The sequence below is a fragment of the Clarias gariepinus genome, chromosome 11 (assembly GCF_024256425.1).
Source record: "Clarias gariepinus isolate MV-2021 ecotype Netherlands chromosome 11, CGAR_prim_01v2, whole genome shotgun sequence".
NCBI lineage: Eukaryota > Metazoa > Chordata > Actinopteri > Siluriformes > Clariidae > Clarias > Clarias gariepinus.
In genome coordinates this window covers 6,674,144-6,701,251 of record NC_071110.1, presented here as the reverse complement: position 1 = coordinate 6,701,251, position 27,108 = coordinate 6,674,144, and the positions used below count along the sequence as shown (strand labels likewise).

The 27,108-nt window shown below is 40.2% G+C and overlaps 2 protein-coding genes across 5 annotated transcripts in view; one reads left to right on the top strand and one right to left on the bottom strand.

The window, feature by feature from the left end:
• Positions 1–12,148, top strand: part of trim3a (tripartite motif containing 3a) — a 33,929-nt gene extending 21,781 nt beyond the window's left edge. For all 3 annotated transcript variants that reach the window (XM_053507584.1, XM_053507586.1, XM_053507585.1), the window contains exons 5-14: positions 1,117–1,297; positions 1,404–1,751; positions 2,012–2,396; positions 2,899–3,002; positions 3,695–3,862; positions 3,953–4,121; positions 4,943–5,002; positions 5,139–5,209; positions 6,235–6,375; positions 7,745–12,148. In XM_053507584.1, the coding sequence (XP_053363559.1) occupies positions 1,117–1,297; positions 1,404–1,751; positions 2,012–2,396; positions 2,899–3,002; positions 3,695–3,862; positions 3,953–4,121; positions 4,943–5,002; positions 5,139–5,209; positions 6,235–6,375; positions 7,745–7,897 (1,780 nt within the window). In that variant the 3' untranslated portion in view covers positions 7,898–12,148. The remainder of the gene's footprint in view (positions 1–1,116; positions 1,298–1,403; positions 1,752–2,011; positions 2,397–2,898; positions 3,003–3,694; positions 3,863–3,952; positions 4,122–4,942; positions 5,003–5,138; positions 5,210–6,234; positions 6,376–7,744) is intronic.
• Positions 11,848–27,108, bottom strand: part of c4 (complement component 4) — a 32,895-nt gene continuing 17,634 nt past the window's right edge. For both annotated transcript variants that reach the window (XM_053507582.1, XM_053507583.1), the window contains 24 exons: positions 26,753–26,870; positions 26,264–26,334; positions 26,033–26,172; positions 25,435–25,638; positions 25,270–25,321; positions 25,102–25,185; positions 24,576–24,779; positions 22,876–22,951; positions 22,600–22,756; positions 22,393–22,497; positions 20,859–21,027; positions 20,573–20,760; positions 19,882–20,034; positions 19,734–19,793; positions 19,518–19,608; positions 18,790–18,967; positions 18,220–18,307; positions 17,799–17,873; positions 16,829–16,931; positions 16,643–16,732; positions 14,758–14,850; positions 14,583–14,666; positions 14,343–14,490; positions 11,848–12,339 (listed from right to left, as the gene is read on the bottom strand). In XM_053507582.1, coding sequence (XP_053363557.1) covers positions 12,198–12,339; positions 14,343–14,490; positions 14,583–14,666; positions 14,758–14,850; positions 16,643–16,732; positions 16,829–16,931; positions 17,799–17,873; positions 18,220–18,307; positions 18,790–18,967; positions 19,518–19,608; positions 19,734–19,793; positions 19,882–20,034; positions 20,573–20,760; positions 20,859–21,027; positions 22,393–22,497; positions 22,600–22,756; positions 22,876–22,951; positions 24,576–24,779; positions 25,102–25,185; positions 25,270–25,321; positions 25,435–25,638; positions 26,033–26,172; positions 26,264–26,334; positions 26,753–26,870 — 2,873 coding nt within the window. In that variant the 3' untranslated portion in view covers positions 11,848–12,197. The remainder of the gene's footprint in view (positions 12,340–14,342; positions 14,491–14,582; positions 14,667–14,757; positions 14,851–16,642; positions 16,733–16,828; positions 16,932–17,798; positions 17,874–18,219; positions 18,308–18,789; positions 18,968–19,517; positions 19,609–19,733; positions 19,794–19,881; positions 20,035–20,572; positions 20,761–20,858; positions 21,028–22,392; positions 22,498–22,599; positions 22,757–22,875; positions 22,952–24,575; positions 24,780–25,101; positions 25,186–25,269; positions 25,322–25,434; positions 25,639–26,032; positions 26,173–26,263; positions 26,335–26,752; positions 26,871–27,108) is intronic.

The window sequence follows — 27,108 nt, the reverse complement described above, 5'->3', positions numbered from 1 at the left end:
ATTCAATTTTATTTTTATAGCGCTTTTAACAATTGTCATTGTCGCAAAGCAGCTTTACACAATCAAAATAATTTGATTAAAGAATTTGATAAAGTTTCTATGGAATGTAAATGAATCAAAATGGTCAGATTGTCCTTGGTGATCAAGCCGAGGGCGACAGTGGCATCCCTGAGATGGTAATAGGAAGAGACCCCTGAGAGAACCTATCCTCATCTGGGTGAAACACAGAGCAGGAATTGATCTGCATTCATACTGTGTATAAATATATAATACATAATATATAAATTATATCCAAGTTTCATTTCTACAATAATTTCCTTTAAGAAGATAAACTAAAATGTTAGCTGGAATTAGAGGGGTGTACTTACTTTTGTGAGTAGTGTACTGTATATATAGTTAAGTGTTATACAAATAAAATCAAGTTGACTTGCAAGCAGAATATAAATTAATATTTTAGCATCAGTATGAATGACAGATGACGACTTATTCTGTACAAATTGTTTATTACAATATTTTAATCGTGTAAAATACTGGACTCTGATTATTATTTCGACAGTAATTATTAGTACGTAATACACAACACATACTATTCACCAAATGATTATTTCGTTTATGGCAGATGCGCTACAGGATGTAATCCAGGCTTAAATAAATGATCATGCATTTTCTTGGGGGAAAAAAAAAAAGAATCATAAATTGTTGATATGGTGAAAGTTTGTGTAGGGAGACAATTACGTAACACTTGGGGAAGACTGATGAGTTTTTGTTCCATATGGTCGTTTGTGAGTCAGCAGTGATAAAGAATCATAAGCCATTAGACCATAGAAGCATGAAGTCTGACTTATGAAACTCAGTCGTGATAACTCTGTGTGACTGCCGTGCTTTAAAGCCAATTAAAATAAAATTTGCAATTACAAAGCTAATTATCCACTCATCATTATCTCCCACTCTTCCGACTCACATTACTGCAGAGAAAGTAATTAGTCTTCGCCGCGCACCCACTGGTCTTGCTAACCGATCTCCGCTGTGCTCCGACTGCCTCGAGAATGTATTCTGTGTTCAAAGGTTCAGCGCGAGACGTTTAACTCGTCTGCGGCGTTCTTCTTCCTCCTCCAGGCTTCCGCAGCTGACGGCAGCCATCGACGTCGTTAACGAGATCTCCAGGCAGCTCTCTGAGAGGAAGAGCGAGGCCATATCTGAGATCAGCAACACTTTCGAGGAGCTGGAGAAAGCCTTGCATCAACGCAAGAACACCCTCATTACCGACCTGGAGAACATCTGCAGCACCAAGCAGAAGGTACCGGAGCTGATGTGAATGTCTCAGTAGGAAAGGCGTACTTTTCAAATATGTGCCTATGTAGAGGAGCTGCAGCTGTGTGATAGCTGTGTGTATTGTGATCCAGGTGCTTCAGGGCCAGCTGGCTGCTCTCCTGCAGGGGAAGGAGAATATCGAGAGCAGCTGCAGCTTTACAGAGCAGGCTCTGAGCCATGGCAGCGCCACCGAGGTGCTCCTGGTTCAGAAGCAGATGGGCGAGAGAGTGGCAGCGCTGGCGCGCCATGCTTTCCCCGAGCAACCGCACGAGAACGGGCACCTGGATTGCCAAGTGGAGACCGAGGGCCTCCGTCGCTCCATCCAGAATCTGGGAGTTCTGATCACCACCAGTGCTGTGGGTCACACCAGCGTGGCTACCGGAGAGGGACTACGGCACGCCGTGGTGGGACAACACACCACCGTTACTGTTACCACCAAGGTGAGTCAGGATGATCCTGCTGCGCTGAATCAAACCTGAAGCTCAGGCATCAGGGTCAAGTCTGAGCTGTAAAGTGTCTAAAGATACAATTTAAAAAATGTTTTTTTATGTAACAACCTCAGCAGCAACCTCATTTCCCCTTTCGTCTGTTTCGACCACTCAGCATTCAGCATCACCTGTATACTAATCACCGGCCTGATCATCTGCCTTAAGTAAGATGATTTTAACATAACCAAAATGTTTTTTTTTTCCATAATCAGGACAAAGCTGGGGAGTTGGTGAAGACCGGCAGCGCAGCCCTCGTTGCACAAATCACCGGACCAGACGGCTCGGTCACCAACGCCGAGGTGACCGACAACAAGAACGGCACATACGAGGCGGGCTATACACTGTCCGGCGAGGGCGAGTTTTCCTTCTCACTGCTGCTGTACGGCCAGGCCGTGAGGGGAAGTCCGTTCCGCCTGCGCGCCGTCAAAGCCAGCGACGCCCCGCACTCCCCCGAAGACGTCAAGAGACGTGTGAAATCTCCCGCGGGAGGAGGAGGGGCTCACGTCCGGCAGAAAGCGCTGCGTCGCCCCGCCAGCATGTACAGCACCACCAAGAAGAAGGAGAACCCCATCGAGGACGAGCTCATCTACAGAGTGGGTAGGTGGCGAGAGGAAATCGTCTCGGCACGGTGCTGCCAGGCCGGACTCGATCGACTCAATTCTGTTTGTTCAACAAGGCGTTAATTAATTTTCCATTAGAGCAGGTTTATGTTAATGCACTCAATTGCGCTAGTCTAATTACGGCGTCTCGCCAGAGTGAAAAAATTTAAACTGCCAATAAGCGTGACAAAAAATCCGCCAACTGTCTTAGCGAATCCATACATGGTGAAAGGCAAATTTATTTTTAAAGCAGATTTAACGCAACAAAGTTGACCAAGGTGCTGTACAGTCCTAGAATGGCTGCAGACATAGAATCGGACTATAAAAGCAGACAATAATAAGAAAACTAAATTCCAATAAAACAATACATAGTAAGAATTAATAAGATAACAATAATAAGAAATATAAATAAAAAGTAATAATTAGCCTGAGGACTTTTCTAATTCTGAATGACGTAAAAGTCAATAGTCCAGAATATTCTTCATATTTATGTGTCTCAGGGACGAGAGGTCGAGAGCGGGGCGAGTTCTCCAACCTCCAGGGCATCTCCACATCCACCAGTGGACGTATAGTGGTGGCTGATAGCAACAACCAGTGCATCCAGGTGAGAACCTTTTTACTTATTAGCTCAGTGGTTAAGGTGCTGGATAACTAATCAGAAGGTACCAGGTTCAAACCCCAGCACCACCAAGTTTCCACTGTGGGGCCCTTTAGCAAGACAATTAAACCTTAAGGTGTATGATGAGATAAAATGTCAATCACTCTGACTAAGTGTGTCTACCAAATGCTTTGAATTTAAATGAATTAATTGATGGCTAGATTCAGGGGTGGAGTGGTGGATGGATGGAATGGTGGATGGACGCATAAATGGATGGATTGAGAGACGGATTGGTTGAGGGATGGATGGATTAAGTGATTACCAGGGTCCCGCAAATTCCCACCTATCAATCACTTAACAATTACCAACCACTAGATGAGGCTATTACATGCTTCCTCTGGGACACGTGGCGGCAACCCCCACATCTTTTTCACTTTTCATGCAATTCTACTAAGCAGTGTAACGTTCTTCTGAAAACTTTAACGCATGCACTCCTATATGCTTGTCGCTGTAAGTGACCACCCTGAGCGCATGGCCAGTTTTTCCCTCTTCCTGAGAGCACTCAACTTTTCTTGGCTCACAGAGACAGGCAGCTGTGTCATCAGAAACCAAATTAGCATTCACCATAGGATGGGGCAAACACTGAGGAGTAATTGTAGAGTGGGTTTAGACTTTCTTTGGTTGTCGATGCTCTGCAGGTGTTCTCTAACGATGGTCAGTTCAAGCTGCGCTTCGGGGTCAGAGGTCGTTCGCCAGGGCAGCTGCAGCGTCCCACCGGTGTGACAGTGGACGTGAACGGGGACATCATCGTTGCAGACTATGACAACCGATGGATCACGATATTTTCTTCAGATGGAAAGTTTAAAGTGAGTGATGAATGATCTGCATATTTATCAATATCTGTCCCAAAATTCCTTTTAATAAAGTAATTTATCTGTTTCTTGGTTTTGCTTTAGAGTAAAATTGGAGCAGGAAAGCTGATGGGACCCAAAGGAGTAGCTGTGGACAAAAACGGTCATATCATAGCTGCAGACAACAAAGCCTGCTGCGTTTTTATCTTTCAGTCCAACGGCAAGCTGGTGACCAAATTTGGAGCCAAAGGAACATTAGACAGGCAGTTTTCAGGTACATCAGCAGTTTAGGACAAAAAAAACAAACAAAAAAATAAATAAAATAAATACACCCTTGATCATCACCTACATGTAAGAAGGTGATTTGGGTCCCCCTAAAAGTTCCACTCTTCTTGGGAGGCTTTGCAGTTTATTTAGGATTTGAGCACTGAGGCAGTGGTGGCTTAAACAGTTAAGGCCCTGGGTTACTAACTGGAAGGTCAGGGGTTCAAGCCCCAACACCACCAAACTGTTGAGCCCTTGAACAAGGACCTTTACTGTCTGCTCCAGGGGCACTGTATCCTGGCTGACCCAATGCTCTGACCCCAGTTCATATTAAAAAGTGTTTAGTGGGATCAGGGGTTGTTTGTAGGGTCAGGGGTAGCTCAGTGGTTAAAGCATTGGACTATGGATCAGAAGATCCCAGGTTTAAACCCATGATCTTAAGTTGCCCCTGTTGGGCCCTTGAGTAAGGCCCTTAACGCTCAACTGCTCAGATGTACAGTATAATGAGGTAAAAATGCAAGTCGCTCTGTATGAGGGCATCTGCCAAATGCCTAAATGTGTAAAGCTGACAATTGTTAAAAGCGCTATACAAATAAAATTGAATTGAATTTAATTAAATTTGGTTCAGGCCAAGGGGATTTGTAAGTTTGACAGTATGCAAAGACAGCATGCTTCTTTGATATCACTTTTAACTTGATATTAAAAGTTTGACCAAGAACCACATCTGATGGTGAGGGGTGCACATACTTTTGGGCATATCAAGTATGAAAAATGTTTTATTCTGTATACATAAAATTGCTACATATTAACTCTTATTTATGTTTATTCCAGATAAAATTACCGCAACCACCCCAACGGAGCCAAAGCTCAGTAAATCAGGCCCAGCCTTCAGTAAGTTTCATGTATAGTACATACCCTGTATATCAGCTAATCTGATGCATAATACATTACATGTATTAAAAAAATCTTGCTTATTTTCCGCCATGTATTATTCTGATTTTCTCTCTTTCTCGCTCCTGAAATCCAGGTCCCCATTTTGTGGCTGTGAACAACAAAAACGAAATAGTAGTCACAGACTTCCATAATCACTCCGTTAAGGTACACTACGTCTTCTATTAACATTGCTTTTGATTTTTGCTTTGCTTATTCATTGTCATTATCTCCCTGGTTATTCTTTTATTTGTTTGATTGTCATCAATATTAGCACAAAAATCATGAGAGTCAGCACTAAATAAATGATGTGCATATTCATATCAGTAATACAGTGGTCGCTAAAAGTATCAGGATGACATGCCACATGTAACAGTTCTGACTGAGTATTTTAATTGGACGAAGGCATTCCACGAGTGGTGGTAACAGACCATAACAGTACTGGGATGTTTAAGTACATAAAACCTCGAATTGCGAGTAACGCGGTTTGCGAGTGTTCCTCAAGAAGAGCAAAGATTTTTTATAAATTTTATTTAAAAGAGGCATGAAGATCAGTAGGAGCAAGATGGAAAACGTGTGTAGATAAGCGAGATGGTGGGGGCTGGGGAGGTGCACAAGGTAGAGAAGTTTAAATATTTAGGATGAACTGTCCAAAGCAATGGGGAATGTCGTAGCGAGGTGAAGAAGAGAGTGCATCTCGGGAGAAGAACGTTAGAGATGAAGGTGACAGACAGGAGTTAGATGAAGACAAATAGTCTGCTGTGGCAACCCTGAAAGAAATTTTTTTTCTTATTATCTTAATTGTTATTATTTAAAAAAAAAAGAAACATGAGTGTCACATTTGTCTCGATACTTTTAGTCACCACTGTAATTTTCAAAAATGTTGCATAGTGTATGACATCTAACTTTTTTTTTCTTTATGTCTGTTAGTGCCAGAGTTTGTGCCTCGAGTCTCAAAGTTTCAACTAAAAATACACTGCATGTTTGGTTTACTACCTGTTTTTTCAGTATATTGATTTTCTGTGTTCAGGTATAAATATCATTCAGGCTGACTAAATGTTTGAAAGCATCACATTTAAAAGCATTCACAGCTCTTTGTGAACATATCTGGTATCCAAAGTTTAGAACAGAATGTTTTGTTACTCAGATATAGTATGTGTGCTGTGCACTGATGTCAGTTTTCTGTTGTTTAGGTTTATAACGCAGATGGCGAGTTCCTGTTTAAGTTCGGTTCTCACGGAGAAGGTAACGGCCAGTTTAATGCTCCGACAGGAGTGGCAGTGGATGGGAATGGAAACATCATTGTTGCAGACTGGGGTAACAGCAGGATACAGGTAAGCTGCACTGTGTCTGGGCCTCTTGTCTTAGGTACAAGCCATAATTCTTACTCCAACTTAGTTTACGGATTGATTTGGATTGACTTTAGAATACAGTAGTTTAAGCAGAACTACTGTACATCTGTGTATACACTAGTGGTTTTGGTGTGACTTGTCCAAAACAACACACAGGGCATGCAAACAAGCTTTGTATCACTCTTTTCATGTGTTTAATCATGAATGCATTTGGGATAAATACAGGACACTGCATGCTACAGTATATAAAGTCCCCAAATCTAATGCCTTCAGCTTGGCATGTGTCTGTGTGTTTCTTGACCTCACTATCAAAGATGTGGTGTATGATTTGCATTTTGATGATGTGGTCTTTTATGATAAATCCAACATCTACAGCTCCATTGAGATGGCATTAATAAATCCTTTCAGACTATTGTGTTGTTTAAAAAGCACAATACAATAACACTTTAATTAGGGGAGAATGAAAAAGAATGCATGAAAGGAAAAGGGGAGAAACGCAGAATGGAAAATGGGGGGGAAATGCACTAGAGGAAGGGGGGGGGGTGCAGAACATAAAGAGGAAAAAAGATGCACGAACGGGGAGAAGAGGGATGCACGAGAGGGAATTGGGGGGGGGCGGGGTCAGATGCGCGAGAGGGAACCGGGGGGGGAGAGGGATGCATGAGAGGTAACCGCGAGGGATGCGTGAGAGGGAACTGGGGAGCGCAAATGGGGAGAGGCCAGGCGGGCGAGAGGCCAGGCGGCGTGAGGCAACACGGGCGAGAGGCAAATGGAAAGAGGCAACGCGGGCGAGAGGCAAATGGGGAGAGGCAATGCGGGCGAATCGGATGCGCCAGAGGCGACATGGGGACGAGGGATGCCTTTCACAGTAACAGATGTAATGCCTGTCACAGAGGGATGCGCGAGAAGGAACGCGGGAAAATGGAATGGGGGAAGAGGGATGGGTGAAAGGGAACGGAGGAAAAGGAAATGGGCGAAAGGGAACGGGGGAGAGGGATGCGCGAGAGGCGATGCGGAGAAGAGGGATGCGCGAGAGGCGATGCGGAGAAGAGGGATGCGCAAGCAGGGACGCGGGACAAACGCAGCACAGGAGGAAGGAAGAAAACACACAAGCAGAAGCAAATCAAAATAAAAACAGCAGGGAAAGTTAAACACCATGATATTGCTCAAAACTAAGAATTGTATTTAAGATTACACACTCATTTCTGATTGGCTACTCCACCAGGTGTCCAATCAGAAATGAGTACATGCACTGGTGTGAGAGAGAATGTGTGTGAATTGAGACGGCTACATGCTGTATGTGATGGTTTAGTGACTGTGTGCTGTGTCTCTGTGTCCGTGTGCGCTGCAGGTGTTTGACAGCTCAGGCTCGTTCCTGTCGTACATCAACACCTCGGCAGACCCGCTGTACGGTCCTCAGGGTCTGGCCCTCACCTCCGAAGGACACGTGGCCGTGGCAGACTCGGGGAACCACTGTTTTAAAGTCTACCGCTACCTGCAGTAGGAACCTCATCGAGGATCATCTAGTTAAAGTATCGTCCATGTGTAACCATTTGATTTTGCACACCACAAAGACCTCTGCCCCCGAAGCGACCTCGATTCGAGTCCAATTGTTCAAGCTCAAGCAGGGTCTGACATTTCTCCCTCATGGATATTGCACTGATTTGAATCGAATTAAATAATAAATGAAATTAGACAGCATTACTAACAACATACGAGAGTAATAACAGTCACGGCACTCCGAGCAGTGTTTGTGAAGGCAGCTACTCTTCAGCTTTTCCACTTCTTGATTTAACGACGATCAAACCGGTCAATTATACGATTTTTCAGTGGCATGAAATTCCTCAATTATCAAATTGCTGTCTTACGTACTGTGAAAACAAGCCATTTCTATCAGACGAACAACTCGTCGCATACGTTAATGCATTTCTCTCATATCGTGTGCGTCCACTGCTTTCGCAACGCCACAGTGCTTCAGTAGGATAAAGCTCGAAATGCCAGTGTTTCAGCTTTTAATGTGCAGGTAGAGGACACGCAGCTTCTAGTTCTAATGCTCATCTGCCTTAAAGGTCTCTGCGTATATCTGACAGGGATGTCGGCGATATCACCCGGCACAACCGCACAACTCTAGACGTAGTGAAGGACAATTTAATTTATTTGATTTTGTATACAGTGTTATGATTTGCAGGTTTTTTTTTTCTTGTTTGTTTTTTATAATTTCTGTAATGTATATCTGCAAATGCCTTGACATACAGTACAGTAGACGCTACTGCATGAACCGCTTTAGTGTAGGAAGCACACATATTGCCAAACATGAATGGTGCAAACATGAACATCCTCGAGACGGGGGAGGGGGGGAGAAAAAAAAAAAAGGTCGGTCAATTTGTGCCAAGAGTACAAGACTATTCGGGGTGTTAATAGTTTTGCTTCTAAGATTTAATAGCATCATAACATTGTAAAACCACAGACTCCAACATTTCCGCCGTTTTTTGTGAGCATTGCATTATGTTTTTATGTTATTAAGCTGAAAAGGAAAAGTCGTGAAAAAAGCATTTCCTTATCCAGAACCAGGGAGACTTGTATACGGTTAATTTTGTGCCAAAAGTAACAAAAACGATGAACTCCACTTGCAAAATGATGTTATTACAGTAAAACCATACATTCTGTGAATTAAATTGTTAAATAAATAAGTTAAACCTATCCTGTATGAACAAGTTTATAATCCTTGAATCATTTAATTGAATTTCTTTTCATTACAAAACCTAAAATCAAAAAACGAAAAAGTCACTTTTATTTTCAAGGTTTTTTTTTTGGGGGGGGGGTAAAATTAAAGGGGCAAAAACACCAGCGGTTGAAGGTTCGATCCCCGCCTCTGGGTCTGTGTGCATGTTGAGTTTGCATTGCGTTCTCCATGTGCTTGGTGGGTTTCCTCCGGGTACTCTGGTTTTCTCCCACAGTCCTAAGACATGCAGATTAGACTAATTGTTCTCTAGTTGTGTGTAAATGAATGTGTGTTGTGTGCATAGGTGCCCTGCGATGGATTGGCACCCTGTCCAGGGTTGTACCCCGCCTTGTGTCTAAAGTTCCCTGGGGCTGGCTTCAGGTTTCCTGCGACAGTGCATACAGGATAAGCGGTATAGCAGACGAGTGAATGAACAATTAGTGTGACCCTTCAGGTGTTATGCTGTATAGAGCTCCCTGAGGGTAATGTAGTTAAAAAAAAAAAAAAAAGTGTTCTGCGACCTCTACACAAGCATAATAGCCAAATTTTGTACAAAAATGCATTTTGAATAAATAAAATTACACACAGCCATTTACAGTAAACGGTATTTTCATTTGGGGAAAAAAATGATTGGGTTCGGTTTTCTTTTATTTTTGGTTGTAAAATAAAAAAACAATGCACCAATTATAAATACTTGTAAAATACAAATAGTTGTACTCACATATAAGCGCATGTTATTTCATGCAACCACCACCACAGATGAATAACAGATGGACACACGAGTCTCCGTATTGATTGACAGTTGGCAGGTGGTTGCAGTCTCAGTTTCTGGATGTTTGTTTATTTTAGCTCGTATGTGTGAATTGGTCTTTTCGACATGTTTCTTAAATATAAATAAATAATAATATGACATACTAGGTGTACGAGATTATATACTGTAAAGCTTGTTATATTTATTATCGATGTCTCTAATTATTATGGAAAAAATGATCAAGGAATCACTTTGTGGTTTCGTTTTGGGGCTAAACCAAAAATAAAAAAACAGGCCTATAACAAGTATAAAACAGAATAGGCTTGATGTTAATTATAATTATATAATTAAACAGTGAAATGCTTAAATTCTACTTATTTTTCGCAACAAAAACATTCTTGGTTCCGGCAGAGACATTAGAGCGTAATGTGATGTTGTACGTTGCACAGCCAAAAAAGGTACGCATTCTCAATATTTATAATTAATTTTATTGAGCCATAACGTTGCTGAGCTTAAACCTGAGCAACCCCAGATCATAACACTGCCTGCAGAGGCTTGTACAGTGGACACTATGCATGATGGGTGCATCGCTTCATGTACGTCCCTTATTACCCTCATGCACACATTGCACTGGAATAGGGTCAATCCAGACTCACGACATCACATGATATTTCTCTGTTGTTCCAAAGTCTGCTGTGATTTCTTCTGTCCATTTCATCCCAATGCAACTTCACCAAGCCTTTAGGTTCTCTCTGATCCTGGTGCAGTAATGTCCTTCCAGGGGTTGATCATTTGTTCCCAAGAATTTTACCGTTCTTGATGCAGGCCATTAATTTGACCCTGAGTCCTCTATTCTGAAGACTTTTGGAATATAAAAGCTATCGAATGTTAGTGTTGCCACTGGAAAAGCCTTCAATAAATTACCATTACATAAACGTTTCTTTACAGAAAAACACTCAACAACAACAACAAGCTTTTGAATAGCAACCTGTTTTTTATAACCAATTTATGATAAGCATTTTTTGAGATTATGTAAACTCTCTGCTGTACAAATCCCTCTGGTTATGTAACGGTAGTTTATTGGAGGAGCCTCTAGTGTCAGCACCTTGTAACGATCAATAACATTTACAGCTCAGTTCTTTAGAGGAGTGAACTGGGTAAATTCTCAGCTATTCAAAACAGGAGAAAAGTGTGAGAGGGTGAAATTTTCACTTACATGCAGTCTTGAGCCCCTCCAGTTTCTAAATATTATATTAATTCAATGATGTTGATTAAGTTAAAGAACTGTGAACAATTGTTTTACTGTGAAAGGCTGCGAAATGCCTAAAGATAGAATTTAACCATTGGTTTTCAGCAGCAGCCTCGTTTCCCCTCTCGTCTGTTCCAACCACTCAGCATTCAGCATCAGCAGTAAACTATTTACCAACCTGATCATCTGTCAACATCTGCACCTGTTTCTCACTGGTTCACTCCTTAAGTGAGACATTTTTATGCTTAATTGATGCATATGTCACATTGTGGCTTAACAAACAAACAAAAAAAACATTCATGTGAAACTGTTCAGGTACAAAGACTTGACTGAAAATAAGAGGCAAAAAGGTCTGGAGAACTATTCCTTAAGACTACGTTAGAAATGCAAGAAAGTCTGGCTGTTTGAAAGTGAAATATAAAGATATGAGGGAGGTCAAGACTTTTACACTGGACTAACGTACTGATGAGAAGTAAGGAAGGAAGTATAACACCAATTATTTTCGATTATGAAATATTTTGCATCCAAGTGTACTTTTGGCACATAATTAACACAAACAAAGTGATTTTTTTTTTTTTTTACTTCTTTATTTGTGATTTATATTGCAGTAAGGTCAGTGTTCAGTTTCAGCTACAGTATGTTAATATGAAACCATTTCTCAGATATATTCCACCCTCAATCCTAATGCCAAAATACAAATCATATGACATTTCTGCATCAGTCAAAGCAAGGTGAATCATTTGTTTTTTAATAAGTACCAGGCCAAACATCATTATGTTAAAAGCACGATGATTGTTCAGTTATCACAACCTACGATTTAAAGAACTGACATTTCATTCCTGCTCATTCCAGAAGGCAGTAGTCTCATGATTTACCTTTTTGAGAGAAGCCATGATCATGCTTATCTGCAACATGAACATTCATCAGGAGAGCATTTCTGATGAACCTCTGCTGCGATTCTAACTGTTCCTTTCCACAAACCCTGTATTTTCTTGGTCATATGCACTGAAAATAAAAGCACACAATTTACGCAGATACGTCTTGTCCTCTAGATGCTTTCTATGTTGTCTGTCCCGTGTCTGTTAAATCCTGCACTGCTGTTGAGCAAACTCCTGTAAGAACGCTTCGAGAAGCCGACAGGCCTGCTTGTTCTTCGTCGCCATGCATTTCATCGCTGAAGGCATCTCCTCGATCCACATCTTATTATTCAGTATGTACCTAAAGCTGAGAAAACAATAGTTTTGTTAACACAGCTGGATTTATTTTTCAGGATTTCTTATGCCAGGCTGCACACATACTGTATAGAACATCATTCAGCAACTTAAAATTACAGTTTTGGGATTGTTTCTAAAGATTTATAAAGGGAAAACATTTTGGATCACGATTCACTAACCATTAGTGATGTATTTCACCTGAATCTGAACCTGAACAGCTTACAAACTTGAGATTTAAAGCCTATGTCACACTCCAACAAAAAACAAGTTCCCACTATGAAGTTCCTAAAAATATGTAACACTGTTGTGGGAATGGGGTCAAATAGAAAAATGTGCATTTATTAGGTTCGTAGTACTTCCTAGCCCTGTTCCAGTCAGGTTCTCTGTTTTTATTGTGTTGTTACCACAATGTCATCTTACACACATGATCACGCTCTCACCAAGTCCAATGAGATCAAACCGAGTTATTACTACTGTATGTTTGATCAGAATGCACCGCGGTCTTACCAAACGCTTAACATGCACTTTTAATATTGAGATAATAAATAGACACACTGATAACCTGCTGCGTGTGTGCCAGAAATGTAAATCTACAACGTGGCATGGACCAGGCGCCATGCTTGCAGTTTGTCAATAAAGTCACTAAGGGGTCCAAACAATGTCCAAAAAAAAAAAAAGCGCAGGGAGTACAAGGGAGACAATACTGCAATGCGTATTTGTTTCTGCCTTATTCTTGCCAAGTTGAACAAGTTCTTAATGCGCTCACCCAATTTTTTGAGGATGTAGTGGGAGCATGACTCAGTGTGACAGGGCTTAATAAATTTGGTGCTCAGCGTAGTGATTATTTTCCCCATGCTAACAAACTGGAAGGCAAGTGTATAAGCTTATTAAAAAATAAATAAAAATAAATCAATGTAAGCTCAGATAACCATGCTCTTGGTCGAACTGCCTTGCCTGTTTCAGTCATGGGGATGATGGGCTCTTCCAATGTAAAGACAATAGTATTCGGCAGACGCCCTTGTCCAGGGCAACTTACATTTGATCCCCTTGTATTGTACATTGGAGAGCCTTACTCAAAGGCACAACAGTGGCAATTTGGTGGTGCTGGGGTTTGAACCCAGGACCTTCTGATCACTATTCCAACACCTTAACCACTGAGCTACACCTGCCTGAAAACCTGCTTCCCCCCAGGATTATACCCATACACTCAAGTTTCTGGTTGGTCATCCACGGCATGCTGAGTTCTTGGCAGACATGTTCCTTCTGGTCTTGAGTCAGCAACCTGGGGATGAACCTGGCAGCAACACGTGTTCAAATGACACATAAGGATTGACGAACCATGTCAAACATCTCTGTGGCAGATTTGCCCAGTTCTTATGTAGGATTTCACATTTGCTTTTTGTTCTATAATGATGTCCATGATAAAATAGCAGATGTGGTATAGCAGAATAATACAATTTGTGCAGCTCCTGATGTACACAGGATGATGTCTTTTGGCACACTGACTTATGAAGGTCAGTGCTCAGTGCTCCCTGTGACTGTGCCTGTCATCTGTTGGCATGTTACAAAAATAGTCTCGAAACTTTTTGAGACCTCCTCATACAGTATAAATATACAGAAAAGTTTACTTTATTATGCAGTCTATTGGATGTATTGTTTCAATAACAACAGATCTTTAACATCTTTAACAACAGATATTGTCACAAATCAGGTTTACAAAAGGATTCAGATCTCTAATGATCATGCCAGTGGTAAAAGTGGCAAAGAATAACCCCTTGAGAGATCAAGAAGCTTTTAGTGGAACCAATCTCGAAAGGCAAGCCGTTCTCATCCAGATGAGAACAAAAGGTGTGTGATTATGAATAGCTGGCCATTTGGTGATTGAGATTTAAGTGTAAAAAAATTTGTAGCAGGTGTAAAGCATTGAATTAAGTCATTTAAACAATGATATGACACATTCTTGCATGTAGTATGAGTATGATAGTTGTTGCACTATAAACTATTCCATCTTACCGGGTTTCAGAGTTTCCCAAATTTATAGTGTCCTTCTGACCCATTATCAGATAATCCGCATCAACTTTCAGCTCCATCGCATTACAGGTCACACGCTTTACCATTTCACGTACCGCACCGGGCTGGATAGCTGAGTCCAAACCTTTAGCTTTTTTTTTTTTTTTTTTTGTTTAAAGAAAGCAAATTTATTAAACCAGTGCAATCTGAAGTCTGAATTCGGTTGTGCTAATGCAGACTCACCTGCCTGATGGACTTTAGTAATCAACATGGAATAAGATGTAAACACACCATCATTGCTGGAGTTCATGACCTTGGCGATGTAAACTGTTGGAAAGACATGGTTTTATTATTTATTATTTTAATGTGGAATGCATTTGATGCTAAATTAATTATGAACCTTTAAAACATGACTTACCATAATCAACACTGGGCGAAAAACAGGCATACCGAGATCTGGTGTTCTCATTCATGTCCTCGCTAAAGGTGCCTTTAAGCTGTGGACAGCTACCTACAGTGAACCAGGCAGATGGACATCAGGCTAATACAGTTTATTAAGGAATACATCTCAGACATGACAGTGTTTTACCCTGTCAATTAACCAATAGTTACAAATTTTTATTTCCTTAAAATAACACGGCAATGTTTAAATTAAAAATCTTTTGCCATGTTATTTTGAAAGAACAGCAGACCATCTGATCTACATACTGTACAACTTGGCACAGGTTTTACGCCAACCGTCCTTTCTGACGCCCATCTTCCATTTTATCTGGGCTTGGAACCGACATTGTATCCTGTGGCTGGGGTTTGGGCATCGAGTGAGAATTGAACCTACCACTGAGCCACCAATAATTTAATGTGATTTCGAATTAAATTGTAATATGTTACTATTAAATACCACTTTTTTACCACGAGGTACACCCTGGACAGGGTGCCAATCAATTGCAGGGCACACACACACTAACATTTGGGAATGCCAATTACCCTAACCTGCATATTATTGGACTGTGGGTAGGAAACCCACCAAGCACAGGGAGAACATGCAAACTCCATGCACACAGAGACAGGAATCGAGCCTGGTCGGAAATCGAACCCAGACCATAGCGGTGCAAGGCGACAGTGCTAACCACTACACCACCAAGGCCACCTATTAAATGTACATATTTATCAAGACTATCAGTGAAAAACATAACAAATAAGGATCTCATTAAAAGCATTTATGTAGCACCTTAAAAGTATTTTTAAAAAATAAACAAATACTTGATTGTAAATGATTTTACCTAATGCATAAAATAATATGATAATTATTGTAAATTATTCTAACTTTAAATAAAATTCTGACTATGATTATGCATATATTCCATCCATCCATCTAGGAACCTCTGTAGTCCAACTAGGGACCCATTCACACAGTCAACATTCACACGCTCGTTCACACACTACAAGCAATTTGGGAATGCCAATTAGGGTAATCTGCATGTCTTTGGACTGTGGGAGGAACCCTCAAAGAACAGGCAGAACATGCAGAGGTGGATTTCAAACCCCGAAGCCTGGAGGTGAAAGGCGAGAGTGCTAATCACTACTGTGCCCCCTATCCAAAAAAACCCCAACATTCCCAATGGTTTTTGACTGATGGTACTTGGTTAGTAACCCAGTGTAAGGATCTATCCAATGACGGAAACGTAAGTACTTTTGTAAGTCGCTCTGTCTAAGAGTGTCCGCCAAATGCCTAAATGTAAATTATTTTGATTTTTAATGTGATTTAATTGTGCAGCACCAATTTAATGGTTACACTGTTGTTGAGTGTTTACTAAATAAGTTAGTTTTAATCAACACTTTTATTTTAGAAGCTATGAACTGTCCCTCCCTCTGGATTATCTTCTTTCTCATTTTTAAAAAAAGAGAAAAGAGAGAGAGAAAATGTAGCATGTTGCAAAAGGACAAATGTAAAAAACGTATCTGCTTTTAAAACTTTTAAGAACAGCTCTACTTTAAAGAATTCATCCTAATTGAAGTCTAATTTTTTTCTTCATTTATTTGTTTATTTATTTATTTATTTTTATGGTGTGTAAGGTGTCCTTGAGTGTCATGAAAGGCGCCTACAAATAAAATCTATTATTATTATTATTATTATTATTATGAAGGTCGTGTACATGTTTTTGTCCTTAAATAGAAACTTCCTTTAAGTGTAATTTATATTAAGTTTGTAAACAATTTAGATTATTATTTTTTTTGACCATACATCTGACAGCTTGATGTAAAAGACCCATAGTCATGATGTGTGCCAGGACCGTCCTACTCACCCTCGGCACATGCGCACACGTCTGCTTCACACAGTTTGGCTAGCATGGGATTGTCCGTCGACACCGTATAGAACACAGAACACTTTCTGTCTATAAAACCAACACGAGAAAAGCATCAGTGGAGAATTACGGCTGTTTAATAGCACAGTCGGCTCACACGGCGGAGGTGCTGTAATCATCACTCACCTGGGTTGTAGTAGTAGTAGATGGCCGCCACTGCGGGCTGAACGAGTCCTACAGGGATGATCTGCTCTGCTCGGAACCGAACGCACGTCTTATCATGAGAAATCTGTGCAGAAAAAGTCAGACTGTTTCTCTAGACCCTAGTATAGGAATAAGATATACCTGGTCTAGAGTTGTTTCGAATACAAGCTGTATGTTTACTTCTTGACATGACAGTCTGGTGCAAAAGTTTGCACATCCTTAGTATGAAACTACGTCTACATCTACATCTGTAACTTGGTAATCTTTTCTGGTTTGATGCTACTGTAATGTGAACAGATTCCCTGATTTACATACTTTTCTACTTTTAAGATTTTATAGTGCTGCAAACTTGGAATTTAAATTGAGGTTTTATGCAATGCTACAAAATGTGGAATGGCAGGGATATCAGGACATCTGCTCTCACACTAATAATTAGGTGGGGGGAAGAATCAAGCAGTTGGGGAAAAAACTTATGAATTAGTTTTAGTGAATCTTGTCGCATACTGTATATGTTGCATATTTAGTTCAATGCAACTGTGCAATTAAAGTGTCACATTATCTTAGAAAAAATCCAGGCAGTCGTGGACAGCCCCATAAAACATAAGTAAACATATACACCATTTTTTCAAAGATCACCATTTTATAAAGATCTGCATTAACATTTGGTGAAGTTGCATTGTAAAAAGAATCAACAGTAGAAATCTGAACTATATCCAATAAAAAAGTAAGAAATGCAGAAAGGGACTAAACAGCTGTGGGGTCCTACTGTAAAAAACACACTTGTTAGTGAGACTCGCATAAACATGACTCTGTCTGGACAAGCTCCTGAAAAGATGAAATCTAATTTATATATTTATATGAACTTTTTATTTGTCTCTTCTAATCTCGCACATAAAGCTGTAACAATCGCATGAAAGAGTAAAGGATAGGATAATAAGAATGACAAGGTTACCTCATTAAAGTAAAGAAAGACTTTGTTGCGTTGAACATCATAGTGGTCGATGTATTTCTCAGTGCCCTTTACGCTCTACACAGAAAACAGGAACATGAGTTTAAAAAAAAAAAAAAAAAATGAACGTTACACTTGCTGGTCTTTCAGCTGCTCCCGGCAAGGGATCGCCACAGCGGGATACCCAGTCCGCCCTACAACTTGGCACAGGTTTTTACGCCGGATGCCCTTCCTGACGCAACCCTCCCTTTTTTTCCGGGCTTGGGACCGGCACTGCATCCAGTGGCTGGGGTTTGGGCACTGGCTGGGAATCGAACCCGAGCCTTCCGCATGGCAGGCGAAACACCTACCACTGAGCCACCAGTGCCCTTGAATGTTACGCTTGACCTTATTGGGGGAAAAAGTGCTGTAATGATTAACATACATTTTCCAGATCTTGGACGTTGGGTACAAGTCCAGTCAGGAGTGAGATGTCCACCAAGACCATACCAGTAGAATTTCCCAGTTTGTTCCTAGAATAACAATGTGTAGAAGAACAGTGCTTAATATTTAAACCATTATGGGAAATAGAAAGATGATGTGTTTGTACAATACAGTACAAGTGACAGAATGGTGGAAAAACCTTCACATGGTTTACATTTTATATACCTTTGTACATTTATACAGTATCGGATTACAGTCTAAATCAGATCCACCGTCACAAGCTTGCCCTGAACTGCAATCAAGGCTACAACCTTCCCCCAGGTCTCCAACTGCTGTCACATGACCAGTGCTGATCATGGAAAGTTGAACACAAGTTGAACACTTTTGTTGAAGATGCCGATGTGATTTGTGTCAAACGGATCAGACAGGTTTTCCCGCACCTCAAACCGAGTGTTCAACTTGTCTACATTTACTAACCTAAACATTCATGGATACGACCTTCCACTGAAGACAATGAAGTTTATGAATCCAATTGATGAAGTGTATTGTTGCCTGTGAAACTAGTGCATACCTCACACACACTGTATAATAGAGTGTGTTTTCTTTTTTCGGTTCCTCTGGAGCTTGTCGCTTCCTGCGGGTTCGCAGATCAAACCAGTCCTGTCTGCTCTCGGGTTCGTCTCTCGACTCATCATCATCAACATAGTCATAGTAATCGGCCGGCGTATCCTCTTCCTTTACATCATATACTGTAGAAGAAGCCGACGGTTTAGAATATGAACATATTTTTAAGCTCATGGAGTTGATGAGGATAAAGCTGGTCACATGATATGCGGTAAACAAGGATAAACAGTTAAAAAGTCTAAAAATCTATAACCTTGTTGACAGAATTTAATGTCACTTTAATATTGCTGAAAGTTTGGTTTCTATGATAAAAAAGATCTTTATTTCCTTCATGCAAGTTTCAGTGTGATGTTCAAGAGGTTAAAAATTGAGTTGATTTTAAGATATAGTTCAATACATACATGGTTACATTTATTCTGTTAAAATGAGATTGCAACAAACCAAATATAAGATTATAAGCATACAGTATGTCTAGTAAAACGTTACTAGAATTGCAAGGGAAAATATCTTGTTCCAGACAATGTTGCTAGTTTCTTTTCATTGCATAATAACGATACTGTATATCTGGTTTGTTTTAATATTATTTTAAGAAATGACAGATAGGAAAAGAAATTATATCAAATCCAGCCAAACCTAAGATGTCATATTTTGCTGTATAAAATATAGAGGACATACATGGTGTGAGTTTTCGATCCACTTTAACACTGAGATCAAGGTGGTCACAGAGGGACTGGTCATTTTTCAAAGATCTATATGTCTGGACAATCTATAAAAATTGCCATAAAGAGGGAAAAATAAAAAAAGCAGCCTGAGAAATATTCAATCAAGCACAAATGTAGTGCATGTACTGTATATACAGTACAGTATGCTTTACAATAAAAAGGGTATTACCGATAAAGTTCCTTTTCCTTGTCCGTATACATTCACGACTACTTTGCCCACTTCCTTGAACTAGAAAACAAACCAAATAATTGTTACATACAAAAATTCCATACATAATGCTATACAAATCAAACAGACTGATTGATGGTTGTCTCACTTCAATCGATGTTTGAGTCAGTGCAGTTCGCCTGTTTAAATGCAGGTTTTTCCTGTGCTTGTTCATACGTATTTCCACACTCAGGTTCAAGTCTTCCATATCATTGTTCCGTATGCTAAACTCGGACAGAGCCTCAAGGGCTACGACTGTATCCTGAAAAGCAGAGGAAATGATTAAGACTACTCAGAACTCAAAATGTACACTGTACCGGATTAAGTACCTGAACTGCTACAGTATGTGTTCCCAAAACAGAATTAAAACCAGGTTCAGAAATGGTTCCCACTCACTAGCTCACTGTCAATACCACTCTATCCTGTATACAGGGTCACGGGGGGCTTGGAGCCTATCCCAAGAGACGTAGTGCACAAGGCGGACAGGACACCAATCTATCGCAGGGCATACACATACACTAACAGGCAATTTAAGAACACCAATTGGTCTAATCTGCATGTCTTTGGACTGTACTGTAGGAGAAAACCCACCAAGCACGGGGAGAACATGCAAACACCATGCATGCTGAGATGGTAATCGAACCCAAACCCAGGAGGTGCAAGGTACACAACAGGTTTTATATAATGCCTTTTCTAACACAACCCTGTTAGCAAGGGTTAGACACTGATCTTCAGATCCCAAAGCAACAACCTAAAGCCTTAACCACCTTCTTCCGTATGAAATCAAATCTAAAGATCACCTGCGTTGACTGGAATCCTCCTCCATATCTGCGCTGTTCGGTGAGCCAGCTGGTGATCTGTTGAGATTTCTGTTTGTCCTGCATGGTCAAGGCCTGTAGCAAACCGTATGATGTGGTTTCCACTGCAATGGCATCTGCTTTCTTATCCGAACCCGCGAATTTCCCTCTGTCGCCCCAGAAACAGCGTTCTGAGAGACAATATACACAGTATAAATAAAATTTTCGAATTATGTAACTTATCTGGGTTTGATACTAATACTAAAGTCTTTGTAAGTGAATGCATAACCTTTATTGCATGTTGCCAAGGCCATCAGCTTCTCGTGTGCTCGCTGGGCCTCTGGGCTTTGATGATTATCCAGAGACAGAGCATACGCTGCAATGGCAATGGCGTAGTGGTTTTGTTGTGCATCGAAATGAGCAAGGAGATAAAGGTTCGCGTTAGCAATAGCACGTTTCTGAAACGGAGAAAAAGAGAAAGAAGTGACTGAAAAATATTTTTGAATATTTTCAAAAATAAAAACAACAACATATTCTTCTTCTTTTGGCTGCTCCCATTAGGAGTCACCATAACGGACCGTTTGTCTCCATCTAACTTCGTCATTTTCCTTTGTCACTCCAACCTCCTGCATGTCCTCCTCCTGGGTCTTCCTTTTCTCCGCCTACCTGGCACCTCCATCTCTAACATTCTCCTTCCGATATACCTCTCATCCCTCCGTCTGCAAATGTCCAAACCATCTTAATTTGGCCTATTTAAGTTTGTCCCCAAACCAAATTACCTGCACTGTCCCTCCACAGTCATTCCTAATCCTGTCCATTGTTGTCACTCCCAAAGCAAATCGCAGCATCTTTAAATCTGCCACCTCCAGCTCTACTTCCTTTCTGTTCCTTTTGTCAGCAGCAACGTCTCTAAACTGTGCAACATTGCTGGTCTCACTACGTTCTGTTAACTTTCCCTTTCGTTCTTGCTGATGCCTTTCTTTCACAGATCAGTCCTGCTACTTTTCTCCACCCATTCCACCCTTCCTGCACCCTCATGTATGTACTCCGTTTTGCTCCTACTGATCTTCAGGCCTCATCTCTCCAGTGCATCCCTCCACCCACCTCTCTAAACTCATCTTAACCTGCTCTGTATCACAATATCAACTCCAAACATGATAGTCCACGGGGACTCTTGTCTAACCTCATCCGCCAGCCTGTCCATCACCTCTGCAAATAAGCAGAAAGTATGCTTTTTCTCGATCTATAAACATACAATGCAACACTTTGACATCCTCTACAGTATACTGTACTTCTCTATCAGCATTCTCAAAGCAAACATGGCATCTGTAGTGCTCTTTCTTGGTCATAAAGAACAGCTAAGTTCTAGGTTTTCCAATTGGCCATTGACCAATGCTGCGCCGTCCGCACAGGTCCATGTCGCTTTAGTTTTAAGAGGTAATCTTTCTACAGCTTTCGCAGTAGTGGAATAAACAGGTACAGGAGCGGTAGCACAAGAGGGAACTGTCTGCTAGGACAGAATTTTTAAAAGAGTATATTTTAATATACTCTGTCGACCCGCATCTTACTGTGAGTATGCATCCCAAAAATCTGAAAAATTATAACTTTTTCCAGTTGTACTCAAAACTTCCTGTAATTCTATTGCATTTTTTCCTGTATAAACGCGGAAAGAAAGAACTAAATCAAAGAATCAGAATTGTTTAATTTTAAGACTGAAACCGTGCTTCAAAAAAAATACTCAATCAGACTTTAACTTGTGCTAGGAAGATATAAGAACTGCTGGATCAAGAATAGATGAAGAAAATAATATATTCATGTGTTACCAGATTATTATCTGTCCCCGGTTTATACACAGGTAGTGCGTGTTTCAGGGTTATAAGGACATAAGCAGTCAAGGGCACGTCATCTTCAGCATGTCCAACTCCACCCTGAGAATACAGATATTAATAACATTTCTTAATTATTATACAGAATAATGTATGGTGGATGTTAATGGTTTTACTCTCTGCGCTGCTCGTACAGTACAGTACCTTCATTCCTCTGTCATAAAGAGGATTCGGGTCGACCCATGATCCATCAGCTTTTTGTTTGGATATCAGATAGGATATGGCTTCCAGAATGTAGGACTCTTGAACTTTAATTATGTCCCGTGATCTTGTCAGTTCCTTGGCAATGAACGCAGTCAACCTGAAGGGATAATCAGAGACGGGTTTGAACACGCCGTCATATGGCATAGAACAAATTGTAATTGTAATAAAGGTGAGACCATTTTTTCATCTCAGTAATTAATTACAAAAAAAAATCACCAAATACTGCTGGGTGTTTTCAGAAAAGCTCCGTATGATCCATCGTTCTTCTTGTACATAAGGACCCGGGTGTAACCTGTAAAGCACACATTCATTTGTGACATGGAGATATATACAGTAATATTAAGAATCGAACAGATCTAAATAGAAAAATGCATTATTATTATTTCTCCCTTTTGTTGATACATTTCTTATGCAACAGTACTGGGATCCTGCAGGATTCTACAACAGGAGCAAAAATATCTTGGAAACAGAAAGTTTCTAATTTCGATTTAGGCAGTTGTGAGCGAGTGAATTTAAATATGCTATACATTTTTTTGGAATTAGTACCAACTAAGTGGTTAGCGCTGTCGCCTTGCACCTCCAGGTCATGGGTTCAACTCCAGGCTCTGGGTTTAAATGTACAGTACAGTATCCTATGACAGCCCATCCCCATCTCGGGGTCTTGTTAATTAGATCAATGGAGTTTGCATACTGCCCTAAGTCTCCTGGAATAGGCTCCAGGCCCCCTGCGACCCTGAATACAGGATTAAGCAGTAAAGGCGATGATTGAGTGAGTGAGTACCAACGAAATTGTTTAGTAAACATTCCCACAAATATAAACAATATATAAATACTCATTAGCTTATAGGAATAAAAATTCCCATGCTCATCTTGATTTGCTTATAGTTACCTTTGTTACAAGCATAAGATTTTTTCGTCAGATCGGATTGGCGTGCCACAAAGGTTCATATTCAAACTTCCAAGTGACTTTTATCTCCCTTGTAAGGGTTAACCCCTAGAGTTCGCCAAAACGCCCAGACTCTTTGTGTTTTCTGGTGTAGTTGGTTTTTGAGTTAAAACTTCATGTCCCAGACTGCACCTCGGTCAGGTGATGGGAGCACTCACCTGAACCGAGGTGACTCATTAGTTAATTGGTATAAATACCCTGTTTAAGTTTAGTGTCTTTGTCTAGCATTTGTTGTTGTTGTTATTAGTATGGTTATTGTGTTTAAAGTAAAGTCTTTGAGTTTATTGTGTTTTGTTTCAGTTTTTGTTTATAGTTTTCATTAAAAGTACATTAAAACCGTCACTTTGCCTCTGCAATTATGCCACGCTGACACAGGACACCGACTCATGACACACTCTAATGTGGACACATTTGTCCTCTGAAACGGCAGAAATACGCAAATCATCTGAAATTAAACGCGTCATATTTTTTCAACAAAAAAAAATTGGATACAATTTTAGCAAAAAATATGCTTGGGTTAGGGTTAGGGTTTGGGTTTGTAATCTTGCTCTGGAAGAGGGAAGAAAGCCAGATGCCTCACTTTTGCTGATGCCAACTATTGCCAGCGCTATTATGAAATACAGGTGTTGCTGATGGCAGTGCTGTACTGTATGCACGTCCAGAAGCAAAAAGTCGAATTCGAAAAATGAATTCTGGTCTGCCCACTCTCGTTCAAGTCTGTCTCATTTGCGGCGAATGTCCATATATCTAACGCAGGACCATTTCAACAGTTATCAACTTGAGTGATGTAGCTGAGAGTGAGAAACTGACAGAGTCACAATTCTCCCATGTAGTTTCCATTACTTAATATTTTTGAAAGCACACATGGAAAGATATTGTCCTTGCTTTACACTGACACTGTCACATCATCACGAGCAGCTCTTATGATTGACTGAGCTGTTCCACTGAAATGCAGGTATCAGACACTCACCCGCTTGGATCATGGTTTGAGCCTCCTTTCGGCGCTCGTCTTTCAGGGAGAACCATTGGTTGGTGGCACCCAAATATGTCATGGCGTGAATGGCGGGAGACATCCTCATCATGGTCTGTTCTGCACAGCCAGTAGGCAGTTTGATCAACTTGTTCACTCCATCAAGGTTTAGACAGTTATCAACGGATTGTCCCATCACACCACCTAGAAACAGAACACACACACACATCTTTTTATCTATTATCCATTGCTCTACCTGTATATCTGTCCATCCTTCTATGTTTCTCTGTCTATCCATATAATATCTTTCTCTCTCTTTCTATCTGTGCATTAACCTGCCCATCTACTTGTCTAGACGTCTGTATATTAGACTATTCACCTGATGTCTCGCTATTTATCTAACTTTCACTTAATCTTTTAATTTATCTCCGTCTGTCCATCTTTTCATCTGTCTGCACTTTCTCCTCCAAGGCTAATTAGGAGTAGACACACCTGTAGGACTGCAACCGGTTAATGCAGACGTTACCTCTAAAACTCATACGTGTGATTGATTCCTGACCGGGGACCTCGTCCTCAGGGGCGAGAATGTCAAATTCTATTTTTTTCCCATCTGCACACAACAAAATAAATTCATTAACACAACTGTTACTCAGGTGTAACAGTATAACACAGTCATGCAGCATTTCTGTCTTACTTTTTGCGTCAATGTTATATTCCATTTCTAGTTGGACTAACTCGCCCTCTCCCTGTAAACAGAAATCAAAAGCAGCATTAACTTCCGACGTCCTGAAGATGAAATGTGTATCTGAAGCTTGTTTATTAGATCAATAGAGATTGAGTGTAAAGTACAGTACAGTACCACCACTTTGAGCTCTTTTTGTATCTTATCGTGGATGTTGCTGGAGACGTAAGCCTCAATGGTTATAGGGACGTTCCCGATGATCAGAGGCACCACGGAGAAATTTACAGCCGTGGCAGACTGAGGCTCCACTGTCACCTGCTGCACCACATCTCCTGTACCTGCACAGCACAACCCCGGCACCTTCTCCAACTTCACTGTCACCTGAGACAAAGTGACGGCTGACAGGTGAGCGACTAAATACTGTGTATGCTAACTAAAGGATTTCTAATCTGGCTGAACATACTGTACCTTTTCTTCACATGTTCACATTACATTTTTCGTACTCAAAAATAAAAGATCACCAAGAAGGTATTAAGAAACTATGAGGAGCTTTTTAGCATTTTATTTTAATCAACATTTTATAATTTAATTTTAAAATAAACTTTAATATGAAAGTATGAAATTTTTTTAAACTGTAAATAATAAAAAGTATACATTTAGTATATATACAGTACGTTAACCACAAGTTTTGTCCCCATCCAGAATTATTATTTGATACATTAAACAGTGCATAGATCACTTCTTAAATCCGGTTCTGCTCGAGGATGAACATTACCTGTAGCTTCTGTTGCTTGTAGTTGAACACGATGGCTTTCACCTCGAGCTGCTCGTTCCTTTTTACTGAATACGGCAGTTTAACAGATATGAAAAAGTCCTGGAAGACCTTCAGTGGCTGTGGGTCTGCTATGCAAAATCCTGAGGTGACGTAATTACAGCAGAAATTTTAACTATAATTTTAATTATAATATAATCAAATTATAACTTTGGAAAAGTCGTAGCACTTTACCTTTTGATGGAGAAATCGACACAGCTTGGACCTCCCATGTGGTTATGGAGTCAGGAACAGATTCAATTTTCCTGAAAATGTCAACAAAAAAAAAACACTTCACAAACACAAACAGATTTCTTGTAACACAAAAAGCATAAAAAAACACAGTCTGGTTCTGTCCAATCAAAAACAAGAAAAAACAAAAAAAAACAAGAATGACCTATTCTGTAATGTTTCAATTTGGTTGTGTATTATGAAATGAGTTCGTGTTTTTGGAATATTTTTGTGTCTTTCGTGAAATGGTTTGTGTTTTTGTTTGTGAAATTATTTAATGTTTTGTAAAAGGTTTAGTTTTTTGTGAATGTTTTTTTGTTTTATAATATATTTTGTGTTTTGTGCAATGCTTTTTTATTTTTTTTGGTGTCACTGTGAATAGAAAATCAGTATGAATTATTCTACAAACATAAGAAGCCCTCATTTTTGTCTCTGATTTGGGAGGTACAGTACCTGGCGTTGCCCGAGGCATCTGCATCTAAAATATGCCACATCCATGACTGAGGAAAGACACTGCGCAGGTAAACAGGTACTTCATCGATCTCATTGTCTGCTGTTCCACTGCTTAATGCTTCATGAAAAGAAGAAGAGGGAAAGAAACCCATGTGTCCTTCAATATCTCTATTACACAAAATCATTTGGAAAGGGCATCAGGGGATATTCAGGTCAATTTAACTCAATTTCATAAAAAAAAATTCATTACAAAATCATTGTCACAAAGCTGATTTCTAGAATTTCCAGGCAAATGAGTATAAACTTAATAATAATAATAATAATAATAATAATAATAATAATAATAATAATAATAA